General features: G+C 42.9%; 1 protein-coding gene across 2 annotated transcripts in view; it reads left to right on the forward strand.

The window, feature by feature from the left end:
* The window catches only part of LOC126419183 (putative fatty acyl-CoA reductase CG5065), a 274,492-nt gene that overhangs the window by 178,573 nt on the left and 69,373 nt on the right, over window positions 1-26,546 (forward strand). Inside the window, exons 1-4 of one of the 2 annotated variants that reach the window (XM_050086315.1) lie at window positions 833-864; window positions 20,292-20,502; window positions 23,086-23,334; window positions 25,903-26,048. In XM_050086315.1, the coding sequence (XP_049942272.1) occupies window positions 20,302-20,502; window positions 23,086-23,334; window positions 25,903-26,048 (596 nt within the window). In that variant the 5' untranslated portion in view covers window positions 833-864; window positions 20,292-20,301. Of the gene's footprint in view, window positions 1-832; window positions 865-20,291; window positions 20,503-23,085; window positions 23,335-25,902; window positions 26,049-26,546 lie in introns of those variants that run through there. The other variant, XM_050086314.1, reaches the window with a different exon arrangement.

Raw genomic sequence — 26,546 nt, forward strand, 5'->3', positions numbered from 1 at the left:
AGTATTCTACGAATTGCTTCCCCGAGGTGTAACTATCACCGCCGATATTTATTGTCAGTAACCGAGACGCTTTGCGGTCGCAGTCCAGGAACAACGACGAGGAAGACTGCGTGAAATTATGCTACTCGACAATAACGCCCGCCCACATTCTGCTACACTAACAAGAAAGATTATATAGGAGTTGGGTTGGGAAGTCATTCCGCACCCAGCTTATTCGCCTGATCTTGTGCCTTCAGGTTTTCACCTTTTACACTCTCTATCGAACAACCTGATGAAAATGCGCTTCGAACACGGCTCGACGAGTTCTTCGCCTAAAAACGACGTGATATCTACAGTAGCGGATTCGAAAACTTACCCCAGCGTTGGTAGACTGTTGTAAATAATGAAGGATAAAACTCATTGCTAAAGTCTCTGTTGTGTTTGTTACACTTATGGATAAACGCTACGAACGTATGCACCAACCCAATACTACGTGGATGAAAGTGTTTCCATCCTAGTAAAAGCTAGCTCTTTGTGTCGATGGAGGAAATTTTGTGACAGTAACGTGGCACGGGAGACACCAAGAATCACCAAAAAAACCTATCGTACTCCTCTTTTACTGGCGCCTTCTTTGAACACAAACGTGGCGACGACATCGAATACGATGACGGCGACAAATGTATGTTAGCTCAGGGCGCCTAAAAAATAAAAAAGTAACGGCGCGGCTGCAGGTAATAGGTCCCGCGCGGCGCAGGAGGTGACGTCACTGGTGCTAGAGACTTCCCCCACCCGCGGGTGATGTATAAATTGCGAGTACACATAGGCTCTGCCAGTTCACGTTCCGCTCGTGATGGATTCAGAGTGCACTCCGTCAGTGTCAGACAGGTAAGTTACAAGTTTGAAATACTTATCGGTACGTCAATTTCGCCCGTTTTGAAAACGATTTTGTACAATAACACACAACCAATCGACGAACCACATCCTCCGTTCCCTGGGTAAGGTCCAAAGCATACGGAATGACGAAGAAAGCATCGATACGAACGTTAGGTCGTAAACTACAAGAAAATGAACTGTTTGAGATAAGAAAGTGGAGGTGGCGATTTACCTTTTTTTTTTTAATCTAAAGTCGAAAGTATTAGAAGAAATTGAACTAATTTCGCTAGCTATAAGATTTGTAGCACTTTACATCATTGACGCATTGCAACAACAGCAACGGCTCATTTACGTCTTCGGCATTCAAACAGAACGTGCTTCTGTTGAGTCAGGACTGACAGACTTCAACAAAAATTCGTGGCATTTAAATGACAATTTCGGAAGCTTGTGAAACGTTAACAAGGTCTCCACATGTTTAGAATACATCAGTTTCTTTGCACGAGTCTACAGTGGAGACACACGTGGAAATTTTGGCTGGCCGTCAAACAAGTTATTCTCTTCGAAGCATCGTCTCATCAAATGGTGCCCTCAGGTCGTCTCGAACGTTATTATATTAACGTACTAGCTGACAAACTCGGCACTGTCCGGATGTTGATTTTGCCAATTTTCTATTGGTTGCGCATCTTAGTGTTTATGAAGTCATTTATGCTGAACTACGATAGGTAGGTGGTTCTTACCCCCACAGCGATTGTTGCCAGACAGTCACGGATATGTGTATCAGCTTTGTTTGGAATCGGTACAGTGGTATAGGAGGAGACGTGGAACATACATACATCCATTTTTATAATATCTGTGGCTTTTGGTAGTAGCACATGTTACAGAAGAATCAAGCAGTTATCTTTAGTCAGTCTGGTTGGAAGCATATACCGGATAATCAGATAATCGTGTACATTGCCTTGCCCAAACGTTCGCATTAAACCGATGCTTAATGGCACAGGAGAGTATCTTGCGTCGAAACATGACTGTTACTGTTGTAATATCCTTGTCTAGCGTCTTGTCTACTAAATAAACAGTATTAATTGCGTAAAAAATACTTATTCAGACACATTTGCAATCAGAACTGAGAAAACTGTTATCTGACAAGTGAGAGGAAAAGCTTCTGTGGCGCTGTTCTTGCAGGCAGCTAGGGTGCAACTGGTTCTAATTATTCTGTCAACGTGCGAAGAAGTTCGTGTTCAACATGCTGGGTCCTGTTCAGAGTCTGGAGAACTTGCTTACCGAATCAAGAAGTAGGTATCGTTCGCCACCTTCTAGTGTCATACCGCCATTTTCTCGCAGTTTTCTTTGTGTCGCAGCAGACGTTGGTTGCTCCAGAATGAGCAATCTTCGTAAATTATTATGGGCTGACGTTAAATGTGTCGTGCGGCACCAAAGACAAGTTGCACGTCTGAAATTTCTTGCCGGATAAGCAGTTCCAAGTTGACACTAAATAAAAATGTTGGTCGATAACAAAAAGTGATGATCTGCGTTGTAATTGATTGATAAATAGGGTACTACCACTGCGCTATGGAAAGAATCAAGTGGATTAGCCAATTTTCAGCGACTCTCGTGTAAGCAGGTCTATCTCTCAGGCGCTACTAACATCAAAGAAGTACGGTCTCTAAACAAATAACTAAGTTGTTCCCATCTGTGCTTTCGTTATCTAAAGTAGTTCGTTTTGGCATCCAGTACTTAGAATCTACCTTGCAGAAACCTGAGTGCTTGTCGGATATACTCGTACATCGCAGTTGAGTTACGCGGGTCAGACGCTAAAAGCATAGTATTATGCATCTGTCGTTTCTTCAGCTGAGCCTAAGTGTCTGTCAATGCGATTGTAAATTTTTAAGTGGTACATTTTTCTATTAAAATTTAGTCATCTGTTGTGTCAGTAATTATTCTATCTGCAAGAGAAAATGGGAATTTACGAAGTGACTGGTGTACTGAACTTTTCAACTCTAAAATTTTGATTATCGACTCCACCAGATTGGGATGACTGATCTGTACGTTCATATGAACCCTATCTGCGTGCGTGTTCATTCACTTTAAGAAAGGTATCCTTCATCCTCGTGGTTACGATGGGTTTTAATCGAACGGCAATCAAATAAGAAACGAAAAATGTTACTCTGTAAAGGGAACCTATATTACAAAAACACTAAACGACTGAAATGGACACACGGGAGAAAGGTCCCAAAAGTTGGTTGCCTATCCAACGACACCCAGGGCAAAAAAATTATTTTTCTCTCTATGTTATATAAAAGGAAATGTCCTGGTTGACTGAATCATCATCGCCTAACCCAAACCGCTGATACAAACATTAATTTCGAGAGGGTGTTGATCTTATACCGTAAGCATCGCTTAAGAAGGGATTTTTCTAAATTCCACCCCGGAGGGGGTGAAACACGAGACGAAAGATTTTTCAAAATATGTCGCTATTGAGCCAATTTTGAAGCTGGAACAAAGAAAAATGGTATTTCGTTTCTTAGTCAGAAATAAAGGAACATGAATTTCAGAATGTTTGGAAATTTAACCCCTCCTGGGGTGAAATAGTGGGTAAAAGTTTTTTTCAATAAATCATTATTAAAGAATTACTACAGCATTTTTAAAGCTAAGGCTATGAAAATTAGTATTTGACCCCTCGGCTAGAAATAAAACAACTCGTGTTTCTGGAAATTCAACCGCTAAGGGAGTGAAACAGAGGATGAACACTTCTATGAAAATGTTTCGTTATTTGAAAACATTTTAAAGCTAAATCTATGAAAATTGATATCTGACTCCTCGGTTAAAAATAAAGAAATATGTATTAGGGGATGAAAGTTTCTACGTAAATATCACCATTTGAACTCAAAAGGCAGGATTAACGAAAACTTCCGACTCCAGCTATCAGAATGTCTTTTTGGTCAGAAGCACATTCAGAAAATACCGTATGTCTATTTCCTCAATCAGCGTGAAAAGTGTAGGTGTTGCAGTTTGTAAACTAAACCAAAGGAAGCTAATTAACAAACACCATGACAAATCGGCTTTGTCAGCTCAGCATAGAAAACGAAGCGGCTCTTTAATACACTAATTATTCAGGCCTAATGTAAGTATATAAAGTTATTTTTGTTGTAGTTACTACGTTAATGCAAGCGAAACAGCGAGCGCTAAGCTAGTATTTCATATAGTAATTGACCAAATTTATACATTTAAAATGCTGTGTAAATCTGCTAATTACGTGGTATAATCTTACGACAAAGGTGAAACACAATAAAATCGAGTACTGGAGCTAAAAACTTTGTATAAGACTTAAGGCAGTGTGACTCTAGACCCGCAAATTCCACACTATATTCGGCCAGTATTTGAGAATGAGAGCACTTAGCAACTTCCAACAACCTTTGCATTTAATTTCAAACAATTTCGAATCTTTTTCTTGCAGACACCTCCCACAAAATAACGGAAGGAAAAAAGTTAATCAAATTGCTCTGAGCACTACTGGACTTAACATCTGAGATCATCAGTCCCATAGAACTTAGAACTACTTAACCTAATTAACCTAAGGACATCACACACATGCATACCCGAGGCAGGATTCGAACCTGCGACCGTAGCGGTCGCACGGTTCCAGACTGAAAAAGTTAATCACTTATTACACTTTCGCTATTCGTGAAGTAAAATTTCAGCATCAAGCATGACGTTTAATTTTGTTACATCTTCACTACTAACTCTATTTGCAAAACATTTTGCAGACATTATCCACATATGCCATTGAATGTACCTGTAAACTTATATCCTCATGCGATCATATACCTCAGAAGCTCTGACGTCATTGGCATTGAGTTACGTTTCATATTTGGGAGCTCGTTTCTTTAAGGAACGGTTAGTGGAGAGTTACTGGCGAACGTTAGAATGCACGGCCGCCATTGACATCATTAGACAAAACGATCATACTGATCAGTAATGTAAATTATTAAAACTCGTTTAACACTGAGTTTAAAACGTATTTTTTCGCGATAGCATATGAACTAACACTTTTCAGAAATATTCCAAAACCATAAATCGCCAAACAAAACCATTAAACTATGCGTTACACTATATAACCTCCAATGATTTAAGTGCTACTGAAGACAAATCATTATTGGTGGAAAATTAGCACCAAAATTCTAGAAGTAACTGTACAACCAAATCACCCCTTTCTCAGACTAAATCGAGGGTGCCTCTTTTCCCTCGGAATAGGGCAAGCAAACGATAGGACCCGCGACTGCCAAAGTTTTTCTCTCTCTGCCGCAGAAAGGATCTTAAAACTACTCAATCAGCAGAAGTTACTGTTCCTGGCTTACTACCGCACTTTCGTCCATCACGGTATAACTTGATACATGAGTTATTAAGAGAGTCATAAAGCTGCAGTTTCCTGGCCCGAAGCAGAGAAAACGAACATACCGGCGCAACTGTATTATGTATTGCAGCCAGGAAAGAGGTTGCAGGTCGGCTTCGTGCTCTGGACATCGCGCCGTTTCCGTGGAGCCGTGTTTTTGCAAGAGGCGAAAGAAATGAGGAAGGGGAAAAGATGGAAGAGAAGCAAGAGGACGGACGAAGAATTGCAGGAGAACGAGGGGAAGAAGAAGGAGACAAAGAAGAAGAAGTAGGGTAAAAATTGGAGATGTATGAAACAGAATCTTGACATGATACGGATTGGACTGTGGTGAGCAATAGTTCCATAAGATCTACTTTTCTCTGGCACAGAGACTATTGTTTCTTGTCCGCATCTCGTGGTCGTGCGGTAGCGTTCTCGCTTCCCACGCCCGGGTTCCCGGGTTCGATTCCCGGCGGGGTCAGGGATTTTCTCTGCCTCGTGATGACTGGTTGTTGTGTGCTGTCCTTAGGTTAGTTAGGTTTAAGTAGTTCGAAGTTCTAGGGGACTGATGACCATAGATGTCAAGTCCCATAGTGCTCAGAGCCATTTGAACCATATTTTTTTTATTTTTTTTTTATTGTTTCTTGTCTTCAGTTACTAGAGGGAGACTCTTGGTGCGCCAAGTAATCCAACACAACGAAAGGGTAAAAAGAAGATTTTGCGTCTGATGCTCTGATGGACAATGAATCAATAAATAAAACTTGCTTTTTGGGCATCAGGCCGTGGTCCGAAGCCTATTTCTCCGCGTAACGTTTCGTTTTCCAATGCTGGAGACATCATCAGAGCCTACAACTACTCCGAAAGCAGTTACAGTCTTCACCAAACTCAGCAAGGCGAACAGTTTATATGTATCAAAGCAACGACCGGTTCGCTGATGTCAGTTTATTGCGTAAGACCGCAGAGTCGCCCGGACGGAACTTTTTGTTTGGAAGAGTCGGTGCTGTTTGCTTTATTTGCTGTTCCGTAGATGCACATAAAAAGGACAGCTTGTTGAGCTTGCTTATAACTACTTTCTGGGTCGTTATAGCGTCTGAGGAGGTCTCTAGCGTTGGACCATGGCCAAATGCCCATAAAATAAAAATCGCCAAGGACACAAATACTGGTAGAAGCCTGCAGTGCCGAATAAAAAAATTTAGTAAGTGTGAGTACAGCCCGCGCACTGAGCGTTCCGTACAAACTTAGTTATGTACACTGACAGGTCATCCATGGGGGAATGGAGATTCTCGACGATTTTTTTCCTGCTATCGACATTGATACTGGCATCATACTGATCCCGGGAATTAAGACTGTCGGCAACGTTTTAATTTTAATTTTGAACTCGGATAACAAATGACGAAAGATATTTATACAGTGAAATTTTCACTCTGCAGCGGTGTGTGCACTGATATGAAACTTACTGGCAGATTAAAACTGTGTGCCGGGCCAAGACTCGAACTCGGGACCTTTATCTTCCGCGGGCAAGTGCTCTACCGACTGAGCTATCCAAGCACCACTCAAGACGCGTCCCAACAGCCTTAAGTCCGGCAGTACTTTGTCTCCTACCTTCCAAACTTCACAGCAGCTCTCCTGCGAACCTTGCAGTACTAGCACTTCTGGAAGAAAGGATATTGCGGAGACATGGCTTAGCCACAACTGTGAAATGTTTTCAGAATGAAATGTTCACCCTGCAGCGGAGTGTGCGCTGATATGAATTTTCCTGGCAGATTAAAACTGTGTGCCGGACCGAGAGTCGAACTCGTGAGTTCGCGTCCGGTCCGACACACAGTTTTAATCTGCCACGAAGTGACAATAGATATTACACTTCCGATGTTATAATTACAAATTAACCATTTTCTGTTTTTTCTTCTACTTTGGAACCTTGCTTCTTGCCAAATTTCATGACTCTTGGTGAATGGGAAGTACCGTACACCTTTAAATGAGTGAACTTGCCAGTATCAATATATGTGACATAAATGGCCGTATCTTTCGATTACATTGACTTAAAAGATTATACTTTTTGCACTGCCAAAAGACCATATACGTTAGTAATCGACAAATTTGAACCTGACATGTCCATCCGTTCCTGAGAAAAGGGTTCTTAACAGTCGGACAGACAGACAGACAGACAGACTGCAAAGTGATCATATAAGAGGTACGTTTTTACCGACTGAGGCTAATGCCACACTAGGCGATTTTGTCCTCTCGATAATAATCTTGGCTGAAATAGTCGCCTAGATTATAATCGCGGTGGATGAAGTCGTTCCGGCGAAACTGGGTGCCGCACTAGCGACAAAAATCGGGGTCTCCTGAAGTTGTGTTGCAACTAGCCACGAGAGACACCATGCATGATGACCTGTCATTCAAAATTGAAATATTAAGCTGCAGTAGCATTATATGAAGTTCGGCATTGCAGAAAGCGTAACCGCTAACGAAAATGGCGGATTCATCCAAATATTATGAATCGTCGAAGTGAAGGAAAGTTTGCGTTGTTACACAAGAAACTTAGGAGTTAACCGGAGAAATCCTTTGATTATTACCACATGTCCGTAGCATCTTTCGACTTACTGTTCTCGAATATAGATACTAACTTACAAAAGAAGGATACCAATTTATTTGACTGTGTTGGTGCGGAAGAAAAACTTGCAGTAACATTGAGGTACACTTTTAATTAAATAGAGTAAGTAATTTAAGGACATGAACTCACACTTAACATAACGTTAACATAAAGTAGGTTACAATGAAAGAGTATACATTACTAGTTCATGTCAGCTGCCTAATCACTTATAATATTCTTCAAATGACAAGATCGAGTCTTCATCCGGCAGTCCAGTAACTGGTGAAAAATAAGTGATCGGACTCTCAGGTGTAGGGCTTGTCGATGTCGACGAACCTGACGGCACAGTATTTATGAAGGAGTCACTGCTGCTCCCTACAGCCTTTCGGCTGTAAGATTTTATTAACTGTAATGTTTTTCAAATGTTCAAATGTGTGGGAATTCCTATGGGACCAAACTGTTGAGGTCATCGGTCCCTAGACCTACACACTACTTAAACTAATTTATGCTAAGAACAACACACACACCCATGCCAGAGGGAGGACTCGAACCTCCGGCGGGAGGGGCCGTGTAATGTTTTTATTTGAATGTCTAGTCATTTCTTTTAAGTAATGCAAAAGAGATGTAAAGAACAACTCATCAGGATCCTTTTGTGGTACAGCACAAGTTGAACTATGTGTCGAAACTCTTATCAACTCTCTTTCAAATGGGTCCTGAAGTTTCCTTTTATTTGCTTTAGCAGTGGAAGGCTTAGCAGAAGTGTTAGGTGGCGGTGCACTGTCTTCATGATGCTTTTCCCTTCATCATCCTCAACAATAGAGGCATCATTCATATCTCCTGAGGTCCTGAAATAAAAAGAAACGTTTTGAAAAAACCCACATGCCACTTTGTACTGTGCAAATGTGTGTGTGTCGGTATCCTCATAACTGTTTTATTTTACCTTTGGTAATATTGGAGTAAGATATTACTAAGAAAAAATTGTACAAATTCAGAGTATTTATTTTTCTGACTTTTTTTAAAATATTGAAAATAGTCTGAAAATACCTCTAAAAACATTATAGTAAATCATGCAAAGTTTCAACACAATTAATTAAATTATCTTGGAGCAACAGGTTTGTATGCATGTCAAACTATCAGAGAAAGATGGAAAAATAAAAATTAAATTACTGAGTTAATAGTTGTCTAGGCGAAAGTTAGGTCGATTGTCATGCATGAAACTTTGCATGCACCTATATACAATCCTAAGAAATTTTGGTCTTATGTCAAAGCGGTAGGTGGATCAAAACAAAATGTCCAGACACTCTGTGACCAAAATGGTACTGAAACAGAGGATGACAGCCGAAATACTAAATGTCTCTTTCCAAAGCTGTTTCACAGAGGAAGACTGCACTGTAGATATCGAAATAGACGACAGAGGGATAGAGAAACAATTAAAATCGCTCAAAAGAGGAAAGGCCGCTGGACCTGATGGGATACCAGTTCGATTTTACACAGAGTACGCCAAAGAACTTGCCCCCCTTCTTGCAGCGGTGTACCGTAGGTTTCTAGAAGAGCGTAGCGTTCCAAAGGATTGGAAAAGGGCACAGGTCATCCCCCAAAGAACTTGCCCCCCTTCTTGCAGCGGTGTACCGTAGGTTTCTAGAAGAGCGTAGCGTTCCAAAGGATTGGAAAAGGGCACAGGTCATCCCCGTTTTCAAGAAGGGACGTCGAACAGATGTGCAGAACTATAGACCTATATCTCTAACGTCGATCAGTTGTAGAATTTTGGAACACGTGTTATGTTCGAATATAATGACTTTTCTGGAGACTAGAGATCTACTCTGTAGGAATCAGCATGGGTTTCGAAAAAGACGGTCGTGTGAAACCCAGCTCGCGCTATTCGTCCACGAGACTCAGAGGGCCATAGACACGGGTTCACAGGTAGATGCCGTGTTTCTTGACTTCTACAAGGCGTTCGATACAGTTCCCCACAGTCATTTAATGAACAAAGTAAGAGCATATGGACTATCAGACCAATTGTGTTATTGGATTGAGGAGTTCCTAGATAACAGAACGCAGCATGTCATTCTCAATGGAGAGGAGCCTTCCGAAGTAATAGTGATCTCAGGTGTGCCGCACGGTAGTGTCATAGGACCGTTGCTATTCACAATATACATAAATGACCTTGTGGATGACATCAGAAGTTCACTGAGGCTTTTTGCAGATGATGCTGTGGTGTATCGAGAGGTTGTAACAACGGAAAATTGTACTGAAATGCAGGAGGATCTGCAGCGAATTGACGCATGGTGCACGGAATGGCAATTGAATCACAATGTAGACAAGTGTAATGTGCTGCGAATACATAGAAAGATAGATCCCTTATCATTTAGCTACAAAATAGCAGGACAGCAACTGGAAGCAGTTAATTCCATAAATTATCTGGGAGTAGGCATTAGGAGTGATTTAAAATGGAATGATCATATAAAGTCGATCGTCGGTAAAGCAGATGCCAGACTGAGATTCATTGGAAGAATCCTAAGGAAATGTAATCCGAAAACGGAGGAAGTAGGTTACAGTACGCTTGTTCGGCCATTGCTTGAATACTGTTCAGCAGTGTGGGATCCGTACCAGATAGGGTTGATAGAAGAGATACAGAAGATCCAACGGAGAGCAGCGCGCTTCGTTACAGGATCATTTAGTAATCGCGAAAGCGTTACGGAGATGATAGATAAACTCCAGTGGAAGACTGCAGGAGAGACGCTCAGTAGCTCGGTACGGGCTTTTGTTAAAGTTTCGAGAACATACCTTCACCGAAGAGTCAAGCAGTATATTGCTGCCTCCTACGTATATCTCGCGAAGAGACCATGAGGATAAAATCAGAGAGATTAGAGCCCACACAGAAGCATACCGACAATCCTCCTTTCCACGAACAATACGAGACTGGAATAGAAGGGAGAATCGATAGAGGTACTTAGGTACCCTCCGCCACACACCGTCAAGTGGCTCGCGGAGTATGGATGTAGATGTAGATGTAGATGTATGAACGCCTATCATCTTAACTACTGCATTTTGTGCATCCAGTGATAACGAGTTCCTCTTCTCGACCCCAACAACATCTGCACGCACCTTCGTCCATGCTTGTGTCTTCAGCAGACGATCTTTATAATCTTTTGATTTTATGGTGTAGAGACAGGCATATCAATTATTATCAGTTCACTGTCCAAATGATCTACTGGCACGACATTTACAGAGTTTTCGGACATTGCCACACACAGACGAAACAGAACTGATTGCAGTATCCTTGTGGCTGCTGCTCGACTGGCGATAATAACAGCCCAGTGTGGCAGGGAAGCCGACGATTATTGCCGCATGAACCTGTGTTCAGTGTATGCCGCCTTTAGCATCTTAAGATGGTCATTGTATGGCCGAAACCGGTTATGACTGTGTCATAAAAATGTGATTGTGTCTATAAATGGTCAAAAAATTTCTACAAGAGAACCAATCACGCACTCCATAGACAAAATGTCGTTTATTTCGAGATTATTGCCGCGCCGAGAACAGGCCCGGGCCCACTCGACAGCGACAGTCGCGCGCGCAAACTTAACGGAGCAACAATTACAGCCCATTGTGGAACCTACCATTTGCAACATGAAGTTCCATTTCCGGCGCGACAAAAATCGTTGACCTTCAGAGGATAAAATAGCCTAGTGTGGCATTAGCTTGAGGTGCAGAGTGGAAAGAAACGTAGGAAAATATTTTTCCTTAACGACAGTGACAGGACACAAATTGCAGTGTGTCTGAGTAGTTAACAACAAATATTCAGTGCAGAGCACTAAGATGTGGACTACAAATGAAAAAAATTCAAAAGCCACGTTCAATATGTCTTTGACAAGCATGTTCCGAGCAAGGTCTTAAGGTATGGAAAAGATCCACTATGGTTTAATAACCGTGTTAGAAAACTGCTATGTACACTAAGTGAGCTTCATCAAAAATTCAAGAGAAGCCCAAATCTAACAGACAAACAAAATCCTAAAGAAGCGAAAACGAGCGTAACTAGTTACTGCCCGCCATCCATGTGGAGCACGTATTGGTCTCACCGCGGATTTCTAGTACTCAGCACACACAATTGATATCATCAAAGTGTACTGGCCTGAAGATGGCGTTGGCGCAACGTCGAAACTAGTAACCAAATAAATATGAAATCTTAAGTACAGCTGAAGGAGTTCCATTTTTAATGAGAACTAGGGGAAGATCAGCTTGAATCCGGGGAAATGTAGAAACACGGCTTGACTTAGTAGATGCGTTAAGGAAATGCTAACCTATGCTTTTAGCATTTGTAGACTTAGAGAAAGATTTTGACAATGTCGACTGGAATACATTCTTTAAAATTTTGAAGGTAGCAGGGGTAAAATACAGCGAGCGGAAGGCTATTTACAATTTGTAATGAAACCTGACGGTATTTATAAGAGCCGAAGGTCATGAAAGGGAAGCAGTGATTGAGAAGGGAATGAGACAAGGTTGTAGCCTATCCATGACGTTATTCGATTTGTACATTGAGCAAGCAGTAAAGGAAACAGAAGAAAAAACTATTGAAGAAATTGAAGTTCAGGGAGAAGAAATAAAAGTTTTGAGGTTTGCCGATGACATTGTAATTATGTCTGAGACAGTAACGAACTTGGAAGAGCAGTTGAACAGAATGGAGGGGTCATGGAAGGAGGGTACAAGATGAACATCAACAAAAGCAAAACAACAGTAAAGAGATGTAGTCGAATTAAATTAAGCGATGCTGGGGGGATTACATTAGGAAACCATATACTAAAAGTTGTAAATGAGTTTTGCTATTTGGGCAGTAAAATAACTGATGGTACCCGAAGTAGGTAGGACATAAAAAGTACACTGAGAATGCCAAGAAAAGCTTTTGTGAAGGAGAGAAATTTGCTGTCATCGAATATAGATATAAGTGTTAGGAAGTGTTTTCTGAAGATAGTTGCCTGGAATGCAGCCTTGTATGGAAGTGAAACGTGGACGATGAACAGTTCACACAAGAGGAGAAAAGAGGCTTTTGAAATGTGGTGCTACAGAAGAATGCTGAAATTATATGGATGGATCATATGAGGGGATATTGAATAGAATTGGGCAGAAAAGAAATTTATGCCAAAACTTGACTAAAAGAAGGGATCGGTTGACAGGACACATTCTGGGACAGCGAGGTATCGTCAGTTTGGTACTGGAGAAAAGTTTGGGAGGACTAGGAGATGGAGACAGTAACCAGGTACAAAAGGATATGGGTTGTAGCAGTTATTCGGACATGAAGAAGCTTGTACACGGTAGAGTAGCGTGGAGGGCTGCATCAAACCACTTTTCGGACTGAAGACCATAACAACAACATGATTAATTAAAGTCCCCTGCCTCTTCTGTCAATATGGGAAGAGTAATCTCAGGAGCTGCTAAAGGGATTTTGGTATGGTCCTCACAAACAGACAGACTGATCCAAGACGGTGGTTTCTGTACATAATTTAAAAATCGTCCAGCTGTCCCGTGCGAAGCCCGGATTGGTCGCTAGTTTCAAGTAAATTTCACTTCATGTAACACAGTGCGATTTGTCGGAATGCGATTGTGAATGATCTGAGCGCAGTGACCGTGAAGTGGTCGGTACTAATAAAACTGGCACGGCCTGCGCCAGATGTTGTCTTTAGAAGTCGGCGTTATTGGGAAACCCAGGCCGCGTTCAGCTGCTAATCCAATTGTCACCAGGCGCGTGGTGGAAGTGAATTGGACTTCACGTTCTACGGAAAGTTTTACCGTTTCGCGCACCGAAGCCAACCGATGGATACAGTTTGTGAAGTGAATAATTGGTGTCTTCATTAGGTCACGCGACATTTCGAAGACCTTACAAGAGTACTTGTCAATCCATATCATCGTAAGAATCTATACAGTAACTGGAGTAGAACAAGACAATTATGTTACCTGCAGTGCAGTAGAAAGTAGAGCGCGCTTATAGACCACACGTCAGAGACGGGTAAGACTAAACTCTGTGTAAAACAATATTTAAGTCGAAAATGTAACACAAAGATAATTTTTTACAGTAGCAAACAAATACAAAGTGTTCTACAGAATAAAATTTAGTTGTCAGCTGCAAATACAGGGTGCTTCACGACGATATGCAAATATGTTAATATGTTACTCTACAAGTAAAACTGAAGAGAAAAGTTCAGATAAACATAGGTCCGCAAATGTTTGGTTACGGAGCTACGGCTAATAAAAGATTTTGCCTGAAATTTAGCAACTTCGCTAATATGAAGCCATCGCAAAACTGCACGAGGTTAAAGTAAAGCACGATTTCCATTTATTTTGTTGTTATTGGTCTGGTGAATCTAATAAAATATGTCCCAAACATGTATCTCTAGTAGTTTTCCAGAACATCCAGGGAAGCAACTGATCATCATGTTTTCGTGCGTGCTAATAACGAAAAAACTAATGAAAATGCAAGATTAGCTCTCGTTTTGAAGTTATGATAACTTCACGTTATTGCCTGTATAAGCTTATGCGTGTATTTACGTTGGTGTTACCCCTCGGAGGAAGGACACTACAAGCGCAAACGCTCTGCCTTGCTTTTGTAGTTTTCTGATGGTGATTCCCTGATTAGTGTCCAGCAGTAATCGGCTAGCATTGACGTACGCCACTTTCCCTTGTATCTCATTTTCATGTCTGAAATTTGCTTGTGGAAGCGTTCTCCGTGCTCGTCGGCTACAACAACATATATGTCAGGAAAGAAGTCCAAGTAGAAATCTAGCAAATGTAACTTTAAAGACAGATTGCACCCCAGTATACCGTAGCAGTGCAGAAGATTTGCCGCAAGAGCCTTATCGTTTTCTGCCCTCTTATTTCCTGAAAAGTTTTTGACACTCGAACAAAGGCATCCCAAGCTAATTTTTCGTCACCTGTCGGGATGATGTTGAAATGCTCATGTTTGTATCTGGGGACCCACGTAAACCCCTTTTTTATATTCACCTCACTAAGAAGTGGAAATTTCTCGCGTAAATAACGAAATGCTTCCCCAGTTTCGTCCTTGGCCCCAACGAAGTTTTGCATTAGGCCCAACTTTATATGAACAGCAGGGAGAATTACGTTCTTGGATTCGACAAGTGCTTCTTGCACAACATTATGAGATCCAGGTTCAAGTGATTGACGGTTAGGTCAATCTTTCTTTTAATAATGAGGTACATGGCGCGGCTATCCCAGAAGCCTAAGAAGCAAAAGAATTTGGTGTAGTCGGTTTGTAGCCCAAGTAATACGCCTATGACTTTCAGATTCTCGGCAATTTGTCATTTAAACTCGTCACTGTTCAATCGGAATAACAATTGTTTCATGTTACCATATGTTTCATTCATGTAAGGTGCATACCCAGTCGGAATCGATGGTAACACGTTATCATTATGTAACAGCACACACTTGAGACTTACATCGGAGGAGTCGATGAACAACCTCCGCTGATTACTTTTTTACTTAATACCCATAGCTGCCATTAGTCCCTGTACATCACTTTAAAATACAAAGTTCTTTTCGCTTTCGAAAAATGGAAGGCATGGCATATGGCTGTTACGGAACGCAGTCACATTTGTCGTATTATCAAGACAATCCCACTGTTGAAGTCTTGACTCCAACAGTTCTGCTTCACCTTTCTTCAATTTCAGACCTCTCATTAGGTCGTTAAGTTCACGCTGTGTTATTTAGTCAATCTCTTTACACTCGTCGTTACACATAATCTCAGAATCTTTCGAAGAACTGCGTTTTGAATGGAAATGGAAATGAGCGTTTGGCGTCATTGGCTGGGAGGCCCCTTGCGGGTCAGGTCCGGCCGCCTTGGTGCAGGTCTCATTACATTCGACGCCACATTGGGCGATCTGTGCGCCGGATGGGGACGAAATGATGATGAAGACAGCACAACACCCCGTCCCTGAGCGGAGAAAATCCCCGACCCAGCTGGGAATCGAACCCGGGCCACTAGGACGGCAATCCGTCAGTTTTGAAGGTGATGGTGCAGCACTAGTTTCACTCCCGCCTAAAGTCACTATCACAGTCAGGTGGAAGAGGAACAGGCAGCCCGTCTTCGTGAGGCATTGGTCGCGTGTCATACGGTATATTATGACATGTCACGGAAGACTTTTTCTTCTTTGAAATACCATGTGTTAATCGAAGTGCGATACAGAAGTAACAATCAATCACGTGGTTTGATGATTCTCGCCAGATAACGGGTATAGCAGAGCCCAAGCAAGATCTTTTGCGATTTAACCACGAATGAATGGTTCAAATGGCTCTGAGCGCTATGGGACTTAACATCTGAGGTCATCAGCCCCCTGAACTTAGAACTACTTAAACCTAACTAACATAAGAACATCACACACATCCATGTCCGAGGGAAGATTCGAACCCGCGATCGTAGCGGTCGTGCAGTTCCAGACTGCAGCGCCTAGAACCGCTCGGCCACTTCGCCACGAATGAATACTCGAGGCATAAGAGGCGCAACATACCTGAGTAGCCCAGAGCTTGTCCTGGTCCCCGATTTAATAGCCAAAGTACAGTCTGTACGCCTTCCAAATATACGGCGTTGTTGACCTCCTTTGCGATTTCATTGTTGCTTGTCCGGAAATGTAGCAAAAATTGTCAACACTATTTACGCATTTGCGATGTACATTGAATCACAGAAATTACGAGTACAATGACCACATTCACTGACTTCACTCCAGTAACATGTTCTTCCAGCGCACGATCAGAACAAAGCATACAACAGACTGAAACTACGCTTAAACGAAACATGCTCCGCTCCTCCCTCCTTCCTCTTCCCCTTCCCAGCGTCGCTAAGAGTTCGGGCTAAAAACAGTGATAAAATGGTTCAAATGGCTCTGAGCACTATGGGACTTAACATCTGAGGTCATCAATCCCCTAGACTTAGAACTACTTAAACCTGACTAAACTAAGGACATCACGCACATCCATGTCCGAGGCAGGATTTGAACCTGCGACCGTAGCAGCAGCGCGGTACCAGACTGAAGCGCCTAGAACCGCTCGGCCACAGCGACCGGCTAGCGATAAAATATACACAGCTATTTTTCATTGTCGTTTTGGTTGTTATCGTGGTCGATATAGTCAACAAACAGTTACTTCATCACATTTACATTTTCATAGTTTGCTAGTGTAGCTGCTATACTAAATATATAACCGGCAACACTTAAATCAAATTTACGTGCTCTTTACTGAAAAGCAGACCCGTATTTTCCTACAGTCAAACAGCTGCAACTACTCTTCGGAAACGGAACTACGTCACAGCTTGATCTTCTGTGGCGAGAGGAACATGCAGCTTAAGAAGACGTTGGGTGATCTATAGAACCCCGTGATGTGTACCTGAAGATGAACACACGTAACTACAACCTCACGTGTATGGCCACGGATCTACGCCCATCCAGCAGGGCACGGTTTTGAAAGTGGAGTTGTTGTAATTTAAATAAACGGTTGTGGTGTTCTCGCGACATGATCAAACGACTACAGAATGATAGCAACACAATACAAAATAACGCGCACCATTATCTATCTCCGACAATGGACAGACCTTAGCATGCCAACATTCTGTCGAAGGAAGGGATATTTCCTTTCCGACAGACCAGAGGAAAGACGCAGGTGGTAGCTCCGCAGAACTCATGTGGATTCCACGTATGTCAGCACAGCGATATGCTGAAGTTCCTGCGTGTTTGCAGAAATCGTCCTCGGGTGATTTCAAACGACTCGTTTACGATTTGCTTTACGTAAGCGACACTTGTCGCTTACTCGTACTCAAATTCCCTATGGAGACGCAAGATAAATATCTCATATAAGGGAATGATTCCACGAGCAAAATACCGAGGAAACACACTGAGCTGAAAAACACGCTGCGAAAACTATTTTGTCCTTTGGCAGCAACATGACGTAGGAAAAACCAAATACAACACAGGGGAAGATATTACATAGAATAAGATTATGTAAAATGAGGTGGAAGGGAATGAATACATTAAGTAATATTCGCGAACAGTGTAAAAGTTACCGACAGAGAACAGAAGGCAGGAAAAAACAACAGAAGTGAAATGTAATGATACGTGAACATGCGTCAGTAGCAGCTCAAATTCAATTGAAGAAAGAGAACTGAGAAGAGATGCAATATCTCAGATTATGTAAACAGTGTTACATTAATCTATTACATCAGAGTCGATAAACTGTGAGCCGGCCGCTGTGACAGAGCGGTCGTAGGTTCGAATCCTGCCTCGGGCATGGATGTGTGTGATGTCCTTAGGTTAGTTATGTTTAAGTAGTTCTAAGTCTAGGGACTGATGACCTCAGATGTTAAGTGCTAAGAGCCATTTGATGAACTGTGAACATTATAAGGGTATAATCAAAGAAATCTATCTCATTTTCTGTAATACTCCGTTGATAAAATAAACAAAGCATATGTAAAACACTTTACTTGTGACAATTATAAGACTTCGTACAGAAATTTATCATTTTCGGCTACATATCTGATAATTTGTCTTGTAATGGATAGAAAATAAAGGTTTGGCGTAGATGATGATGATGGTAATGATAATGTTGATAATGGTAATAGCGATAATTGTCACGTTTTGGGACTATGACGAAATGTAATTTAGTGTTCGTATAACGCAGTCGGCCGCTGATGGCTCCACATCCGTGCCCACACTTGCACTTCTTATCCAGTTGAAACCGACGTCCAAGCGTGACTATCTTCAAGTCTCCAAGGACATGGAAATCACACGGTGAAACATCCGGGCCGTATGGAGGATGTTGCACTGTTTACCAATCAAATCGCTAACGGGTAGCCTTCATCCAGTTGGTAGTGTTGGGATGTAAGTTATAGTGCAATATGATGCTTCCTCTGCTCGTCGAGTTCCTCGAGAGAAAAAATAAAGCATGTATTAAGACAAATTACACCTGATGATGGAAGTGTATAGTGTGATTAATAAAACACGAAAACTTGTGACTGAAGGCAATTTTTAATTCATACCTCCAGTGGAAAGGCTACACTTCAGCTGAGACAACTGTAGTGCACCACGGGCCATCGATGACAGAGGTGTGCGACTGCTGCGGAGATGTGTATTGGGGAACAGATATGCAATTGTTGAGCAACTAAAGGCCCAGATGAACCGAGGGGCTACCGACAGAACCTGCTCAACGACCGTCTAACCAAAGTCTCTGCGTATGAGCCTCCACATCAGTCGTCTCGTTCATGCACCCATGCTGACTGCTGTTCATCAACAACGAAGGCTGGAATTTGCACGCCACTATCGCAACTGTACGTCTGCTGAGTGATGAGAGGTAACTTTACAGATGAATCACGTTTTATGCTCCATCGGATGGATGGGAGGTTCTGCGTCTGGCGTGAAATGTCTGAAAGCAAAAAGCTTGCAACAGTTGTCGGAATGGGGGTTGGGTTGGGGTTGTTTTGGGGGGGGGGGAGACCAGACAACGAGGTCATCGGTCTCATCGGATTAGGAAAGGAAGTCGGCCGTGCCCTTTCGAAGGAACCATCCCGACATTTGCCTGGAGAGATTCACAGAAATCACGGAAAACCTAAATCAGGATAGCCGGACACGGGATTGAACAGTCGTCCTCCCGAATGCGAGTCCCGTGTTGTCGGAATGTTCCAGGTCGGAGGAGGAAGCGTTGTGTTGCGGGAAACGTTTCCTTGGCATTCCCTGAGTGATCCATCATTTTTAAAGGTACTGTGGATCAACACAAGTATGTACATGAAGGGCTTATTTCAATAGTGGTACAAGTCCATTACCTCCACTTTTCTGCCTATAATGCTTCTGAAATTAATGATCAAAACAAACAGAAAGAAATGTTCATCTCTAGCAAGAAGCCATATGCTTTAATATTTCTGGTATCTCAACTGCAGATTTTTCAGCGCTCGTTTAACTTTAGGATTCTGTATCTCCAGATGAACAAAAATGGACTTGTACCACTATTGGAATAAGCCCTTCATATATCCTTCGCGACCATTCAGTTTGTTTTTCCTCGGGTTGTTGGCATCTACCAGCAGGACAATGCAACGTATGACAGCTCGGAGTGGACATACTTGATTCGAATATCTCCAGAATGAGTTTAAAGTATTCTCCTGGCCACCAAACTTCCCAGATTTAAACCCAATCGAGAACCTGTGGGAAACACATAGCGAAACTGGCCATGGTACTGGGGTCTCCAGTTCCTGTCGGTACCTTCCAGAACCTCACTGACTCTTCCTGCGCATCACACAGGAGTCCGCGCTGAAAAAAATGGTTATTCAGGCTTTTGACAGGTGGTCACATTAATTGACTGGACAGTGTACCATTGCGAAGCGATTTCAGCTATGAACAAATAATTCCACAGCCACCACGAATAGAATATTCTATGCGTAGCAGCATTGCTCCTGCGTCTAGGACAGTGTTGTGACTGGTGTTTCTGTTGTCCTCGTTGCAGGTCCGGCAATATGAGCGAGGCGGCGGGCGCCATCCCGGATTTCTTCCGCGGACGGCATCTCTTGGTGACGGGCGCCACCGGCTTCATGGGCAAGGTGCTGGTGGAGAAGCTGCTGCGCTCCTGCCCCGAGATCAGCACCATCTACCTGCTGATGCGGCCAAAGCGCGGGACTGACGTCCGCACGCGACTCGACGAGCTGCTCAATGCCACCGTGAGTATTGTGCGATACTGTAGTGCCACTTGCAAAGTAGGTTAGAAATCAGATTAATAATGTTGCTCAAGCAGCTTTATCGGGCAACAAAAAAGTTATTGACTGTGGATGGTATCGTCAGAAAAGAAATAATGAAGTCACTGTAAAAAAAAGTCATTAATTTTGGCACTTATCTTGAATGGATTCCCACGTAGATTTCGTCGAAGTTGTTATGGCTCATCTTGTTGATTCTAGGGTGATTCCACTTTGACTGCTAGAAGGTCCAGATCTGTATTTTAGCAATATTTGAGGACCTAACAAACGCGTTTTTCAGGAAATTCTTAATGATCAAACAATCCCAGATCAGAACAATGGTATGGTAGAAATAATTTTTGACTTGGTGTTCACGATCAACATTTTTATTAAACTTCTTGTAAATTCACATATACTTCTTCTTAATTGTCACATCATCAAGAAAACAGTTTTGTATCAACCTTCATATATTTAATTTCCACTTTAACCAAACACAAGACTTGATTGTTCTTTTACAAAGCGAGAAAACAACTTAACTTCTGCAAAGTGAAACAAAGTCTGCCCTGTGCGCATTCGTCCCAAAACGGTTACAAGTAAGTCAAAGATTATGACAGTCTCACAGACATGATTACACACAAGAACCATATCACTGTAATATATCGATACAACGGAGTATCTATACATTAACAAAACCAGATGTGAATATTGTCACAAAAATGTGTCTGTTACTTTGCAGAAAAGTAGTACGATATTATTGGTATCGAGAACTGGCGTTGGAGTGCCGCAATGGTCACGTAAATAAAGAACCATCACAAGTGCATGCATGGCAAAAGGGACAGGCACTGCGGCCACTACAGCTGCGAATGTACCGGCGCAGGTAGAGGACACACGGACGACGAAGTTAGGGTCTGGTCGTGAAGTGTGCTCGGATAGCCGAAGTTGTTAAGGCGACCGCTTGTAACTGGTGGAAAATCCAGGTTCGACTCCCGGTCGGGAGCAAATTTTCAGTGTCGTCATTCCATTATACAGCTGAAAGTTGTCCGTAATCGCAAGTGCGAATACATCCATGCACAGTGAGTACTGTACGCAGCTCACGTGGAGACCACACAGCAATAGGAATTTCGTATGTTTTTATATTTATGGTGACCGAAGTTCAGAACTCAAATATCAATCCACCAAAGCAATCGATGCAACTCTCATTACTCTAGAGCAATTTTTTTTCCAATGGGCTGCGTGGCTGTGTGGCAGTATGCTCGCAAACCACTTTGGTGGCATGGGTTCGATTCCCAGGTGTGGCAAATTTTTAAATAAAGTTGCATGTTCCATGAGCTTTTCTATGAAGCATAAAATATATATGGATGAAGGTTTCAGGAATTACTGCAACCAATAGCCGTTTTTTCTTCAAGTTTTATTTATTCATAACCGGTTTCGAATCGCCTGGCGATTCATCATCAGATGAGGCAATTTAGTTTGGAGTATTGTGGGGGTCTTGCATCTGTGGAAAATATGGAGACGAAAAAGTGAGCACCGTATGTGGGAAGAATATTAAGATTGCAAGATTAATTTGATGGTATTACTCACTGTTTTTATTCATGTTGCAAACGCTGCTCTGAAACACACTATGTATGGTTTCCAGCATCGTTAAATATCAATTGAAACAGGCACTTTTCCACCGATAGCGACTCCCACATACTTAACAAAATATAAACAAACCGAAGAGTGTGGCTGTTGTTTTCGCCAAAGAGTTTTGTGGAGGCAGAAATTTTCTTTGCTCATTTTTCGTTTTGTGTGGCATTCGTAATAAAACATATGTTTATTACATTACTTTCTTTATAAAAATATGTTAACTATTTTACAGAAACACAGTAGAATATTGTTGGTATCGAGAGGTTGAGGTGAGGTGCCGTAATGGTTACGTAATTCAAGTACCATTACACCAGGCCACGGTTTACCAGACGTCTGCCAGGCGCTGCAGGCGATGTCGTACTGTTGGCAAAGAGAGTCGCGTTGGTCTGCTGCCATAGCCAACTAACGCCATATTTCGCCCCACTGTCCTAACGGATTCGTTCGTAGTAGGCCCCTCATTGATTTCTGCAGTTATTTCACGCAGTGTTGCTTGTCTGATGCCATTGACAACTCTATGCCAACACTGCTGTTCTCGGCCGTTAAGTGAAGGCCGTCGGTCACTGTGTTGCCTGTAAGTTGGTTTCCTCGGCACTCCATTCTCCCTGCGGATCTCGAAATACTGAATTTCCTAATGATTTACCAAATGAAATGTGCCATACATCTGGTTCCAACTACCATTCCGTGTTCGAGGTATGTTAATTCCCATCTTGGGACCATAATCACGTCCGGAGCCTTTTCACACGGATCACCTGCGTACAAATTACAGTTCCGTCAATGCACTGCCCTTTTATGCATGATACTACCGCCGTCAACATCTGCGCATACCGCTATCCCACGGCATATGTGTCTACGACCAAATCAAAGACGATCTTAGAGACGCCCTCTGGATACCTGCTACTGACGGTGTAATCTCCGAGTCTCACCGCCGTGTTGTGGTGCCCACAGCTGTTCGACCAGCTGCGGCGCGAGCGCCCGGACGCGCTGAACAAGCTGGTGCCGGTGTGCGGCGACATCACGAGCCCTCACCTCGGACTCAGCGCCACCGACCAGAAGATCCTCGCCGACAACGTCTCCGTCGTCTTCCACTCGGCCGCCACCGTCAAGTTCGACGAGAAGCTCAAGCTGTCCGTCGCCATGAACATCGTCGGCACCAAGCGCCTAGTCCAACTCTGCCACAAGATGGACAAGCTCGAGGTGAGTCCCTCGTTTAAACTTCTACGAGTGCAAATCTCCACTACAAGTTCCTGTCTCATTCGAGTTGTTTCCTGTGGCATATTCGTGCGGACAATCACTTTGACAATAAATGATCTGGTAGAGCAGGGATTCCCCAAGGGGTCGATATCGGTTTCCTAGGGGTCGACATAAACCAATGCTGATTTTGGAGGTCGACGAGGTCTAAAATCGACCCCTATTAAACTAACACAAGTTTTTATTTAAAACTTTCAAGGTAGGAAAAAACTAAAGATAGGCCCCCTTATTCATAATAGTCTGCTAACTTAAAGCATTGATAATTCTCAATCTGTCTTCTTCCATTGACCTAAGTCAGAATGAAAAATAACACTCTGTAGCAGGACCATTATGAATACGGGGGTTGATCTTAAAAGTAGGTAATTTGGCCATGGGGGTCTGAGGTAACAGTTCATTTTGGAAAAGGGGTCACTTGTCCAAAATAGTTTGGGGATCCCTGTGCTAGAGCGTCTGCCTGTTGATAATTACAGAGCTTTTCATATAGGGTGATTCAGCTGTCCTACCCCTGTCGCTTTATACAACCCGGAGTGTTAGGTCTGGCCTTCACAGAAACCACGCGCAAGATTTTCATCTCTCGCTCGCTACTCGCAAACTATTTGTCCTAGAGCAAAATTGAACAGGACGGTTTTGTAGGAAATCTGATGTAGTGCGTTTTCGCCAGCGGCCAAAGTTTTCTAGTTACTCGAGAAAAAAGTACAAAAGTGATCATCAAACGTACCCTCTCCTCTCCGTCCCCCACCTCCACTTCCACACTCAACCTCCACTGCTCAGTATTTCTAGCATATTTCTACCACTGTACAAAAATTTGCGACTGCACCACATTCGAACTTTTTGGTCTTTACTGATTGACCTCATTACGTCGCCGTCTTAGCTGAGGAATTACAAATTATGAAACTGACCTCTTTGTAAACTTTACCTAGATCTTTTGTGGATTTTAGCAGCGTAAAATGAACAATTACATCGTTGTATTGCTCAAGCCTTCTGACTATGAAACTAGTAAGGCTTAAGTTTGGATCGCATTGTCAACGTCATTAGCTTTAGCGTAATGTTTACAAATACCGTTTTTATTTCATTGCCCTCACAGGCACGTTTAAATCAGTAATGTTAAGGAAATAGTTGATTATGGTGGTGGCGTAACAGTCCAAGCGATAGAGACTAAATGTGATCGAATATCGGGAATAGTTGTTGAAGTCGTAAATTTTTGTGCAGTGGTAGGACGGAGCGTCACGAACAGTACTAGAAAGCCTGACTTACGAGGTATGAGTGTAGGAGTGGACGTGAGTTTGAAGGTCACTTTCGTAAATTTGTCTTGAATAACTTGGAAACCATGGCCCAGCCAAAACTTATCCCAGTACAAAATCTAACTAAATTGAATTTCCTTCAAAAATGTCCTGCCATTTTTTTTTTCTGTAGAGCTAATAATTTACGAGTAGCGAACGAGAGAATATGAAAATCTCGCGCCTGGTTTTTGGAGGCGAAGTGTAACGTTGTGGGTACATAAAACGACATCGCTAGGGGCAGTTGAATCACGGTGTATAGTATCACACAATTTCTTTAGCAATGGATATTATTGTTTGACTCTAATACAAGAACGTTACACAGTATCAGAAGTGGTAATGCAAGATACACTCCTTGGCCAAAAAAGTAATGTGCCAAAAAGGGGAGGAGCAACCGAAATGAAACTTCACGGGTTCAGAGGGAATGTGATATTGTTTCAATGATTACAATGTCGAGTCAGATTTACGAAGAACTTGGCAGTAGGAGTCAACTTATCAGTACGGCAGTGCACTCCCTCTGGTCTGCATGCACGCACTGATTCGCTTGGGGAGGGTTTAACAAAGCCATGACCTGTGTATCCTTGATACTGGGAAGGAGTTGACGTCCCAGTTGGTCTTACACATATTCCAGCAGGCACAGATCGGGGGAGCTTCCTGGCCGCGGGAGTACCTCAGCATCACAGAGACAATTCATAGACACACGGTCCATGTGTGGAGAGTATTGTCCTGCTGGTAAATGACACCACAGTACTGTCGCGTGAGAGGTAACGCACAAGGACACAAGATGCCCGTGATGTACCTTTGTATCACCAGAATTCCCTCAGTCACTACCAGCCAATACCTGATGTAGCCGATGACTCTCCGCACCATAACAGGACTTAACTATGCGGTTACTCTCCAAGACGTTGGATGAACGAGACCTTTGCCAGGGTGGCCAGTGTAGTCGCCGACGATGGCTGTCCGGGGTAGTGTTGAACCACCATTCACTGGTGAACACAACGCGACGCCATTCGTCAGTATTCCACGCTTCCCAGTCACGGCGTCACTGCAAAGGCAGCCGCTTGTGTTATCAGCGTGTTGGCGACCTCGCCTACGGAGGCAGGTGCCTGTGCATTGTTGCCGCTTCGCAGTGGCCAGACGCCGCACAATCACCATAGGGAAACACCCCACCGTTTCCAGGAGTGATGACGTGGAAGTGGCGGCGTTGTTGAGACGCTAGACGGGCGTCATGTTGCAGGCGCTGGTGCACGTGTCGACTGCGTACTGCAACTGTGACCGCAGCGAGGTGTCGGAGATGGTGTACCCGCCGCCCGCAGATCCCGAGAAGATCGTCGAGTGCGTCGAGTGGATGGACGAGGACCTGCTGGACGCAATCACGCCCAAGTCAGTACCGCTGCGCACCTCCCGCCTTATTTCGCTATAACTGCATTTGTCCATTGCACCGTCAATGCTACAGTGTTAAACAAGTTGCAGCCATTGTGTGGCGTCATCTTAAAAGCTTCCAGTTGTTGGTTACAGCGATGTTATCCGGCATGGTCTTTCTCAGAAAAGCTCACTGCGCCTGGAACTAGTTACGAACGCCTGTGTTCCATATGAAGGGCTTATTTCAATAGCGGTACAAGTCCATTACCTCCACTTTTCTGCCTATAATACTTCTGCAATTAATGATCCAAACAAACAGAAAGAAAGATTCATATCTAGCAAGAAGCCATATGTTTGGATATTTCTGGTATCTCAACTGCAGATTTTTCAGCGCTCATTTAACTTTAGGACTCTGTATCTCACAATGAACAAAAATGGACTTGTGCCACTATTGAAATAAGCCCTTCATATATTGTATCTGCGACGTTCGATTCTGGCTGCGTACAGACAAGCGCAGTG

This window comes from Schistocerca serialis, chromosome 9, assembly GCF_023864345.2.
Source record: "Schistocerca serialis cubense isolate TAMUIC-IGC-003099 chromosome 9, iqSchSeri2.2, whole genome shotgun sequence".
NCBI lineage: Eukaryota > Metazoa > Arthropoda > Insecta > Orthoptera > Acrididae > Schistocerca > Schistocerca serialis.